At 39.3% G+C, this 10,837-nt stretch overlaps 2 protein-coding genes across 5 annotated transcripts in view; both read right to left on the bottom strand.

The window, feature by feature from the left end:
* Positions 1 to 409: 409 nt before the first annotated feature.
* Positions 410 to 3,866, bottom strand: gpr4 (G protein-coupled receptor 4). 2 transcript variants are annotated; one of them, XM_004916955.4, is made up of 2 exons: positions 3,597 to 3,866; positions 410 to 2,188 (listed from the first exon to the last, which is right to left on the bottom strand). In XM_004916955.4, exon 2 carries the CDS (start codon positions 1,951 to 1,953, stop codon positions 892 to 894), a length of 1,062 nt encoding a protein of 353 aa, XP_004917012.1. In that variant the 5' UTR covers positions 1,954 to 2,188; positions 3,597 to 3,866; the 3' UTR covers positions 410 to 891. The 2 variants fall into 2 exon arrangements, with proteins under 2 accessions (XP_004917012.1, XP_004917013.1); XM_004916956.4 differs by lacking the exon at positions 3,597 to 3,866 and adding an exon at positions 3,022 to 3,529.
* A 4,260-nt stretch (positions 3,867 to 8,126) lies between these two features.
* eml1 (echinoderm microtubule associated protein like 1) overlaps positions 8,127 to 10,837 on the bottom strand; it is a 28,328-nt gene continuing 25,617 nt past the window's right edge. For 2 of the 3 annotated variants that reach the window (XM_012968330.3, XM_012968331.3), the window contains exons 20-22: positions 10,684 to 10,779; positions 10,360 to 10,490; positions 8,127 to 8,673 (exon numbers count right to left, since the gene is read on the bottom strand). In XM_012968330.3, the coding sequence (XP_012823784.1) occupies positions 8,548 to 8,673; positions 10,360 to 10,490; positions 10,684 to 10,779 (353 nt within the window). In that variant the 3' untranslated portion in view covers positions 8,127 to 8,547. The remainder of the gene's footprint in view (positions 8,674 to 10,359; positions 10,491 to 10,683; positions 10,780 to 10,837) is intronic. The other variant, NM_001015771.1, reaches the window with a different exon arrangement.

Here is a 10,837-nt window from a genome sequence, read left to right as displayed (position 1 = left end):
TGAGCATGAGGATTTGATTGTCACTATAATCACACGGTACCAACTATTCATATTCACTTTATATTCATTGTTGCCACACATCTAAATGTGCATTCTTGGTTTTGTCCTTATCTTTGACGTTCATAGGTAAACACCAATATACACTATGCTTATGGTGCTAACAATGAAAATTAATCATGATGATATTGAGAATACACTAGTACTAAACATGATTTGTTTTTTTTCACGAAAGTGATTATGGACTTATAACGAACCCTCTGTGGTTAGGCTAATTAGGGAGGCAGGGAGGCGCACTGCATTTCTACAGAATATTCTCTCCACAAAAGTATACTTTCAGCATACTTCAGAGCATTCAGTATCAGTCCATCACAATCAATGCACAGTGCTAATTTTAAATACATACTGTATATCAGTTTCACAAGTTCATTATCAATGCACATTCATTTTAAGTGGATAGCAGTACAGCATAGCATTTCAGAGTTTGGAAAGGCTATAAGCATTGGATGAGGAACAGTGCTGCGTGAGGTGAATAGCAGAGCAAGCACTCTTGTCGGTAACAGCTGTGTACTCTTGGCCTGCCGTTCTTTCTCTGCTGTTCCTGTGTAACTCAATTGCCCCCAGATCCCTCTAATGTGCCTGCGTAACACACACTGACTCAGCACACAGATGGCAAAGACAAAACTGCAGAGCATCTCTACTTATGCAGAGTATCTGCTCTGTACATGCCTTTACCTTGCTCACTCCAGTTAGTTGCATTGGTCATGATTGGTTATTCTCCTTTTATCGGGAATTCCTCCACCAGTAACAGAAACTGCAGCTTAAATGCCATTGCTTTAATTTAATTTATTGAACAGAGAAACAAAAGTCCTTATTACCCTCCTCAACCCAAAGTCACACTACAAACTCTCTCCCATTTCCTCTTAACTCTACCATCCCCACCTCCTCTCCTTCCCCACATCCCCTACCATTACCACCTCGTTCTCCCCAAGCTCTCCTTTCCTTTCCCATTGCCCATGCCACTACCCCTCCTACAACTTTTGCCACTTCACCTCGAGCACCAGGACATGCCAAGCAATAAAGGGCAGGATCTGCCAGACAGTTCAATGTGGCCAGTGCCAATGATGCATGGTATGCTGGGAACAGTCTCTCCTCGAGTGCACACCCTCCACCTGCATCGACTGAACCCCCACCCACCAGAAACACCAAGCTGCGTAAAAGCAGCAAAGCATGGTAGGGCCCATAGCAAAGTAGTGCTACACATGGAAGCCCTAAAGCTAGTCGCCGCACCCTTCTTCGTTCCCTTTGCTCACAGGATGCGCTACCCCTTAATGCTCGTAGGAGACCAGCGTAGCACAGCATCATGACCCCCCAGGGCAGCAAAAATCCAGCCAAAACCCTCCCTACATTGGCTAAGGCAGCCCCTCTTCCAGAAAGAGGGTAGCTCTCATAGCAAAATGTGTGGTTGTAGCGGTCTCGGTGGATAGCTTCACCCAATAGTGGTGGAGCGTTGGCTGCCAACTCAAGCATCCATATCAGTGCCGAGACAGCAGCAGCAGAGCGAATGGGTCTTGCACCTGGGAACCTCAAAGGATGTGCCACTGCCAGGTAACGGTCAGCAGAAACACAAGAGAGAAAAGCTGCACCAACATACAAGTTAGTGTAGAAAACAAAGCCGAATAAGCGACAGGCACCAGGGCCATATCCCCACACATCTCTTCGAAGGTAGTAGTCCGTCCAGGGAGGAAGAGCGCAAATAAGTAGAAGGTCAGAGAGAGAAAGGTTGAGTAAGTAGACACCAAGTTCTCTTCCTTTTCGCACCTGAAGCCAAGCTGCCCAAAGGGCTAGTAGGTTTGCTGGCAAGCCCAACGTGAAAACCAAAGCATAGAGTGATGGAGGAAGAACACTGTCCAGACCAGAGTCTACATTGCAGGCATCTGGGGTGAAGTTAGACATGGCAAGTAAGGTGAAAGAGGAGAAAAATGTCCAAGAGAGAGCGTTCAGTATTTCTTCTTCTGTTATTTCCTTTACTGTTTTCTGTTCTGTCTTCACTGTCTTTTTCGTTTGCTTTCTCTTGTTCACTCCTTACTTCCCTGCCTCTGGGGGGTGCGGAGTAGTATAGCTGCTTAGTTGAAATGCACATTTTGGCACATGACTTCTCCTTCTGATAACACTAAACACAGTGAATAGTCTGGAGTAAAAACAAAATACATCTATAAGTAGTTTGGTCTTGTGTATAACAATATAATTATTTAGGGCTGTAACGGAAACTGGTGAAATAATACTTTGTAGTGGGTGTTGTAGTGGTTAAGCGACAGGTAACTTTGCCATCTGGGTGTGTGTATTACACCAGGTGTATTATAGCAGGAGTAGTGATAGGAGCGGCACCAACTACTTGCAAAAGTGATTTAGTAAAGAGGAACAAGTTGAATGGAGTGTCAGTGTATGAACACTGGTTAATGGATTTGAACTAAATATTGAGAATGTAATTAAACAAGCCTGTTTTTGTGCACAACATGTTATGAAAGTTGCAGCTTTTATGTTGTGTTGTGCTTACTATAAATAACCACAACTGTAACTGTGCAATAGCAAAATAAAATATCATATGGATGCAGTGGACTAACAGATTCCTGTGTTGTAATGTGAAAAGGTTCAAGTTTGAGGGAATTGAGTGTAAGAGTATGACATATGACATATGAAATATGAATTAGTAATATAACTTTTTTCTATATAGTAGTACAGATTTGACGGGGGAGCACTAACCTATCTTTGACAGTTAGGTGCCTTCTTGTAGAATGTGCTAATTATTGTTAGCAGTGTATGAGGTTAATACTGTAAAGGAGGTAGCTGTATTATTAATACAAGCAAGACAGTTGTGGGATTTTAGATTAATCATAGGATGAAAAACTTAGTATGTGAAGCCAATTTAGGTATACTGATTGTATACTCAAAAGATTGCTTCTGTCAGCTAGCCTGTGGTCTTGGTTATTCTGTCTAGACTCAGTGTCTTAAGAGAGTGCTCACCTCTGGTTTTCTCTGCGATACCTCATTACCATCCGTCATGGGAGAGAGGGAGAAAGAGAATGAGTGTGATAGAGGAGGCTAGATACTAGAAGAGAGTAGTACGGGGGAGGAAGAACTAGGATAGAGAGTAGAGTGTCAGTGACTAATTGAGTGTCCCTGTGCCATATAAATATTTACATACCGAGCAAGATTAGAGTGTGAATCAAAAGAGAGAGAGTGCATGCAGGGAACACAGAGCAGAGGGGAGAGGAGAGCTGGAAGGAGTGTGTGCTGTATTTTAAGGACAAAATAAAGAATTATAGTTAGCAAGAAAGTGAGTGCAGACTTATTACAGAGTAAAGAAGGAGGAGTGAGTAGTAATTCCAGAGAGAAACCAGCCAAGGTCTGGTGAAAAGACAGGAGTTGTAGTTTACTACCAGCTGGAGAGCCCAGATTGGCCATCCCTAAATATGAACAAAACAAATACATACTATATCTATTTTAGTAATGCTAAAAAAAAAAGCAGAGGGTGCCTTTATTAGTTTACTCTCCTCTACTCTACTATGTGAGTATTTTTGCAATATAAAAACACTCACCTTTCTTGGAGTGGGAGGAAACTAATGGCTTAATTTGCAGAGTAGTCTGTATCATGCCTGACCTTGCCTGAAGTTCTTGAATTACTCTCTTTAGTTTGCAGCACACTTTCTGTAGCTTGCAGAGCTCTAGCTGTACTGAGCACAGTACATGGTGTGCATGGAAGAGCCGGCACAGAGGTTTGTCTTGTAGATAGGCAGCAGACTCAAGGGGCTGGGCTAAAGATTAACCCTGCTGAGTAGAAATCAGTGAAGAGCAAAGTGTGTACAAGACATTAAACTACCTATGCTGAACCTCATTGTATATAGTTCTTGATTCTGTGAAGAGATGTCAACTAGCCTCATGTCATTAGTGTGGTAATAATCCATTCCGGGCATTTTTGAGAATGTAATGTATCTAATTTACCATCTCTGAATGAGGTATACACTAACATAAGTTTACTGCCCATGACAAACCAGTGGAACCACTGTCAGCCACTATCAGCCTTTTCCTCTTCAATAAAGTTTGAATGAGTTTGGCTTTAACCTACCATTTTAAATACCCTGTTTCATATCCTTTTATTAAAAAGTGTGATGGAACCCACCTATGAGATCTAAGCAGTGAGCCCATCAGTGTCATAAAATGGCAATGTCTATATTTACTATAATGTTTTATGTGTTTACAGGGCCGGATTTGTCTTCTGGGGGCCCCTAGGCCGCCCCCGTTGATCGCCCCCCCCCCATGCGCAAACAACCGCTCGCCCATGCGCATACATTTAAAGTCCCATACAAAGCAGTGGGGAGAAGTTCCCACTGCTCCGTATTGAAAAAAACTTTAAAAATTCCGTTGCGGCGGGGCGGCATGCCGCCCCTACATTTCTGCCGCCCTAGGCCCGGGCCTTTGTGGCCTCTCCACAAATCCGGGCCTGTGTGTTTAACTTAGTATTCTACTCTTGCGTAGTAACCTCTTCACTTTTGGTAAGTATCTATGCTATAAAGATATACTAATTATATAAAGCACTGTACTGTTACATAGGCAATCCATAAATAGAGTTGTGAAATAAAGCAAATCTGTGAAAGAGCTTGTATGGCTAGGTTTTATAATCTTGCTGGGACATGGTTTCTTATATCACATGGCTTCGGGTGCCAAAGTTCTTGTGTTCGAAATAAAGTCCAGGGTTCCCAAATTTCCTTGTGTATCTCAACTTTTATAACATTGCAGAGAGCTAATGCATTGAGTGAATATTTTTCTTGCTCCAGCCAAGTATGGGGCAAGCCAGTTCAAAGCTATCACCCAGTGGGTGGTTGCTATAACTCGTAATGCCAATTTGTTCTGTTTTAGAGAGTTTTGGAAGGCTTCAAATTTTTTAAGTTGTTTAGAGGCATTTATACCTTCTACGTTTTATGATCAGCATCTTAAGAACCAGGATAGTGTGCTGATCAGAAATCCCAATAAATATCATCTTCATGCAAAAGACAACCAGTTCTACCTCTGTACATGAGATTTCACACTTTCTGTACAAGCACAAGTCAAATATTGCCATTCTCCTATCTGCTTGATGTCAGATAGCAAAGTCAGCCTTTACCTTTGCTTCCTGTTTTACACTTTACATTCAAAGCCATACCAAATAATGCTACTTTTATGTGCACAGCATTAAACAGTCTAAATACATATGTACTGTTTAATATTTGCCCATCTTAACTATAGTAACTTTCTCCTTTTTCAAACTACACTTAACTGGTCCATTCTAAATGCTTCTCATAGACTCACCTAACTATTCCACAATTTAATCAATTGTGCTTCAATGCAGTTCACTATATGGATGCCCTATTTCTCTCAGATTTACTTTAATCATACCAATGGCTCACAACCCTTAAATGGTACTAACATTAAATATAAAAAAGAAAGTTTTTTATAGTCTTTAATCATGCCTGAAAATGTACATATTGACATAGTAGCTAAACTTAACAAAATACAGGTTTATCTAAGTTCAAACTTTTTACACACTGTATCTGCTTAATTTCTACTTGATCCAGAAAAAAGCAAACAAAAAAAATCTTTAGTTTGCCTCACAGGGAGAATACCTTCTTGATTCAAAATTGCAGTTCACCAGTTCATGAGATTGAATACGTGTACCATCGTACCCCTTCTCAGAAGTACACATTGTATCTACCACTACAACGGCTTCTGGAAGAGAATTCTGTAGCGTTACAGTTGTAGCAAATCACTATATGAAAGCTTGATCTGGTGCCCAAATACCTTGGTTTTTTTGTGACCAGCCATTGTAGCCATACTGAAACCTTAAACTGCCACACACTGCCAAATACTGTACATGTAGACTACTCATTGAAATAAACAGTATTGAGGTGAGAGGAGATAGGATATGCTAGCAGGAGTTCAAAGTATGCCGATATTGCCAGTCTAAATGCAGCTTAATACTGCATTACTGCTGGGGTTGAAAGATTGGGATAGAAAACAGATGGGAATGGGGGGTTCTGAAATGGAGCAGATAATCGAAGAAAAAATGGGGTGCATCAGAAAAGAAGTTAAAAACCAGGAAAGATGTTAAAGCCTATAGGACTTTGTACAATGAAAGTGGCATGAGCTAAAGAGAAAGGGTAAAATCACAAGGGAATTATGGTTAGGCAGAGTATGGGTGAAAAGGTGAAATGAGGGGACACTGAAGACAATTATAAAGGAGAAAAACAACATAATAAATAATTTTCTGTTATACAAGGCTGTTTGTATGTGTCACATGTTCAGTATCTTCGCTAATAAATGGATAAAGGTTGGAATTTTAACTTATGGGGCAAATGTAGTTCAGACTACTGGGTATTTATTAACCATAGGCACAGGCATAAGGTTTAAAACAAAAAGGTGCGTCCATTGATATATTAGAAAATTTTAAAAGAGTTATAAAACTAAATATAAAATTTACCTAATGAAATAAAATTCAATTCTTTCAAGAATGCTTTGGTTTTCCAGATATGGGGTCTTTTCATAATTTGGAGCACTGTGCCTTAAATGGAGAAATAAAGTTATAAATGTTAGGTATCCCCAGTGATTATAATAGCGTACCTGATACCCTGGGTGTCAGGTAAGTGATAATAACAACTGGGGGATGCCTAACATATGGCACCCCCAGTGATTATAACCTTACTGCTCCTTTAAGGCAATTTAACCATTTAAATATTAAGGGAAAAAACAAGAGGACTGTTTTGCCAGTAATATGGATTCATGTTAGCTTAGTTATTATTAAGCTAATTGAAGTTTAACAGGGCTTTATGGAAAAATGTCAGTGCCGTAGAGCTTTCTGGATCCTATAACTGTAATGTAATTTAATGCTAATAAAAGAAGTATCTCCTTGTTCCTTCCAATACTCTGCAATGCTGATTCTCATTAAAGAAACAATGTAACCAGGTGCTTAGAAAACATGCAAATAAGCATTCTAGGCATTGTAGGAATTGGAGCCTTTACTGGAGGAGACATGGATTCTGCTACATTGTTTAAAACTCAGAACTAGCAGTGAGGATAGTGACAAATGAATCATATATCATGGTTTATTGGCAAATACATTTAAAAATAACTTTAAAACCACTGAAAAATATCCTTAAATATGTTGTAAAATTTCTCTTAGACTCTTTAACACTTCTTCATTAGGCAAAATTGTATTTTTGGCCTAACAGCCGCCCCTTTAAGTAGAAACGCTCCAGATTGTATTTTTTTATTTTTGTTTTGATTTAAAGGAAATAAGAAAGTACCAAAATAGCGAAATTCTTTATAAAGGAGGGGCCAGACAGGAAGGGTTGTCCCCCTGAAATGTTGAATTATCTGCTAAGTCAGTCTTTAGCTTAGTGCCTGAAAATCAAATCAGTTCTGTTCTTATTTTAATTGCACCAAATAAAAAAATCAAATAAAAGCTGTGTATTTGTAGATGTCAAACTGTTCAATATATAGGTCTCTGCTGCTAGTATTATTGTAAAGACAATAGATCCCCTTTGCTAATGAGCATCTTTTATCTCCTGTATCCCTACAACTCTTTCTCCTCACACCCCATGAGCCAGTTTCAGCTTTACAGAAAGCTCTTTTTTCCCACCATTTTCTCATCCGCTCTCTCCTGCTCCTTCTGATACCCTCCCCCTCATTCAAACTCTGATTTTACTGCTCTAGAACAGTCTCATCTGGTTCCAACTGACACCCTTATCTCTCTTATCATTTTGAGAACAAGAACAAGCCAGAGACACAGTTACCAAGAGACGGAGCAAAATCAAACACTGTACTGTATTACATATTATTTAAATACAGCGATAGAACGTGATATTTACATAGAAATGGATGATATAAACCACTGTAGCTGTGTTTTGCGTCTGTTTGGGTTTATGTCGATCTATCTGTGACCCTTTGTTTATACGATTCAGGTATAGAGAGCGCTTGGGTAATAATAGTGCATGAATAGAAAACCCACAATCCTCAACTGTTATTGAAGTACAACTCTCAGAATGTTTGCTCATGTCTTAACTAGAATTGTCAAGATAAAATGAGACTTCAAGGCAGTCAGAAATGATTTTCCATTTATTTGTGAATCTTTAGTGCTACATACTAAAAACAAAGAATAATCAAGTATGCGAATGGAAAAATTAGAGCAATAATCCTGTCTACTGAGGATCTTGGAAAAGGGTGCAAGGTTTAAATGCTTTGCCTTTTAAAGTGAAATACTCTTTTTTTTTTTTTTTAAACAAACCATCAATAAATTACGCAAACATTCTTTAGAATAGAGACACCCTGCGTAAAATCCATGTTGTATTCCATAGATACGAGTGAGACAGTGCAGGCCAGGGTAAGACACTCCGCAGGCAGAGTACATAGGGAAAAGTCTAGGTTAATGCAAGCCACGGTGCTCAGTGTAGGAACTAGATTAAGATGCTGTGCAAGTTCTAGGTTTAGATGCTCAGCAAGCAAACGACAGACGCTCTGTTATAGTACAGCCCACTGCAACACCGTGCTGTCTTTGCCGCCAGCAGACAACAGAACACTGTCATTATGCAGGAAGACAACTCTGGTAACATGACTGCTGTGTCCACTGTATTTATGGCTGGGTGCCTGAAAAAGAAGAAAGATGCAATATATAGTTGCATGTGTTAATGAATTGCCATTTGTGTGGGTGAGCATTTAGTGAGCTTTGCTTAGCAAGTATGTATGAATAACTTTATTTATAAAGTTACACAAGGGTACGCATACAGGTCAGTATATTCCCCTTGTAAGCAAGGAAAGACATTGCAAAGCAAAACCTGTGCCAGTAAGATTCTATGCGTAACATATCTTGCCAGACTAATTTCGTTGCATTTTATTAAGAGGTGAGCAGTGGATGTCATCTACTTGGACTTTTCTAAAGCATTTAATTCAGTAACGCACAGAAAGTTAATGATAAAATTAAGGAATATTGGCTAGAAAATAATATTTGTAATTCAATAGAAAACTGGCTGAAGGATAGATTACAAAGAGTGGTGGTAAATGGAACATTTTCTAATGGGGCAAGTGTTATTCGTGGAGTACCACAGGGGTCAGTCCTTGGTCCTTTGCTTTTTAACTTGTTTATTAATGACCTGGAGGTGGGCATATAAAGTGCTGTTTCTATTTTTGCTTCCGATACTAAATTGTGCAAAACAGTAAGTTCCATGCAGGATGCTGCCACTTTGCAGAGCGGTTTAACAAAATTGGAAAACTGGGCAGCAAAATGGAAAATCAGGTTTAGTGTTGAAAAATGAAAGTTATGCACCTTGGTACAAATAATATAAACCCAATTTACACACTAAATGGTAGTGTGTTGGGAGAATCCTTTTTTTCCCCATAAAAACAATCAGTGCACCAGAGGCCACCCCTTTAGATTGGAGGAACTGAACATTCATATGAAGCAGCGTAGTTGTTTCTTCACGGTGAGGGCAGTGAGGTTGGGGAATGCCCTTCCTAGTGATGTTGTAATGGCAGATTCTGTTAATGCCTTTCAGAGGTGCTTAGATGAGTTCTTGAACAAGCATAGTATCCAAGGCTATTGTGATACTAACAGTATGGAAAAAGTATATATACAGACGGAGCACTTGGGAACTTCTTATTAAAAAGTCATTTTTATTGGTTCCATTAAAAAGCTTTACGCGTTTCACGGCTTCTCGCCACTTCATCAGAAGCTTCTGATGAAGTGGCAAGAAGCCATATATTATTATTACTACTATTGTGATACTAAAATCTACAGTAAAGCTGGCCATACACGCACCGATAATATCGTACGAAACCTCGTTTATATATATATATTCACTTGCCTCTGTAAGAGCAGGGACCTATCATTTGTAAAATGTTATGTTTGACCTCAAGTACATAATATATCCCAATGCTAATGTGCTGCATGAAAAAGTTACAGTTACCTTACAAATGTTTTATTTTTAAATTGATGATCACCCTAACATTCATATGTCCGTTTTTATCTGGGCGCTAAAGGGATGCTGGAAGTTATTGTTCATAAAGTCCCTGGTCTAAATATAAACATAGAACTGGAGTGGCACTGCATCAACAGAATATTGTCATCATGTGCTGTTATATGTACATATATAAAACTTACAAAGATTCTTTGAACAAAAGGCTGTTAATATGTAAGAGTCTGGGAAGTTTTTATTTCTGCATCATAACTTCTAACCACTGACTGAAATCAGCAAAGAGAGTAGCTATTTCCAGCACAACAGAGATTACATTCTGTTAATAAAGAGCAGTTATAACAGGTATCATTTTGGTTCTTACCCGAGGCACCACACAGGGGTAATTATACAGACGCACTCCTCCAAAATCATCTCCAGTGGCCAGTTGCTTCCTGTCGTGAGACCGTGTCACTGCATTTATGTCTGTGCCATCTGCTCCATCAGGCCATATTCCTGTGTAGAAAAATGACTTTAGCTTAGCAACAGAGAAGGACCTCCATCTATGGAAGTATAAGCAAGCTTTGCTGTCTGCTATACTTGTCAGTGATAATAACTTGACATTTACTCATTATCAGAGTTTGGTTTTACTGTTCCATGTGATATTTATTTAGAGGTATGGCCAGAAATCACAGGAAAGAGAGCTTACCAAGAACATAGAAGCCCAGAGTGCATGAGGAATTCTCCCAGTCTATGTTGCGTACATTTTCTGCACTAACAATCTGCTTACAAGAATCTGGGTCCCCTGAGTTGAGAGAGAAACCATCATGTTAGCAATTCCATGTTATTGTCTGTGTTTTTAA

Source organism: Xenopus tropicalis, chromosome 8 (assembly GCF_000004195.4).
Source record: "Xenopus tropicalis strain Nigerian chromosome 8, UCB_Xtro_10.0, whole genome shotgun sequence".
Lineage (NCBI taxonomy): Eukaryota > Metazoa > Chordata > Amphibia > Anura > Pipidae > Xenopus > Xenopus tropicalis.
Note: the sequence above shows the minus strand (reverse complement) of the source record. Positions and strands in the feature narration are given on the sequence as shown.

Bases quoted from the DNA above. Each gene is read 5' to 3' on its own strand.
- gpr4 (XM_004916955.4), bottom strand. From the start codon at position 1,953: ATGTCTAACTTCACCCCAGATGCCTGCAATGTAGACTCTGGTCTGGAC.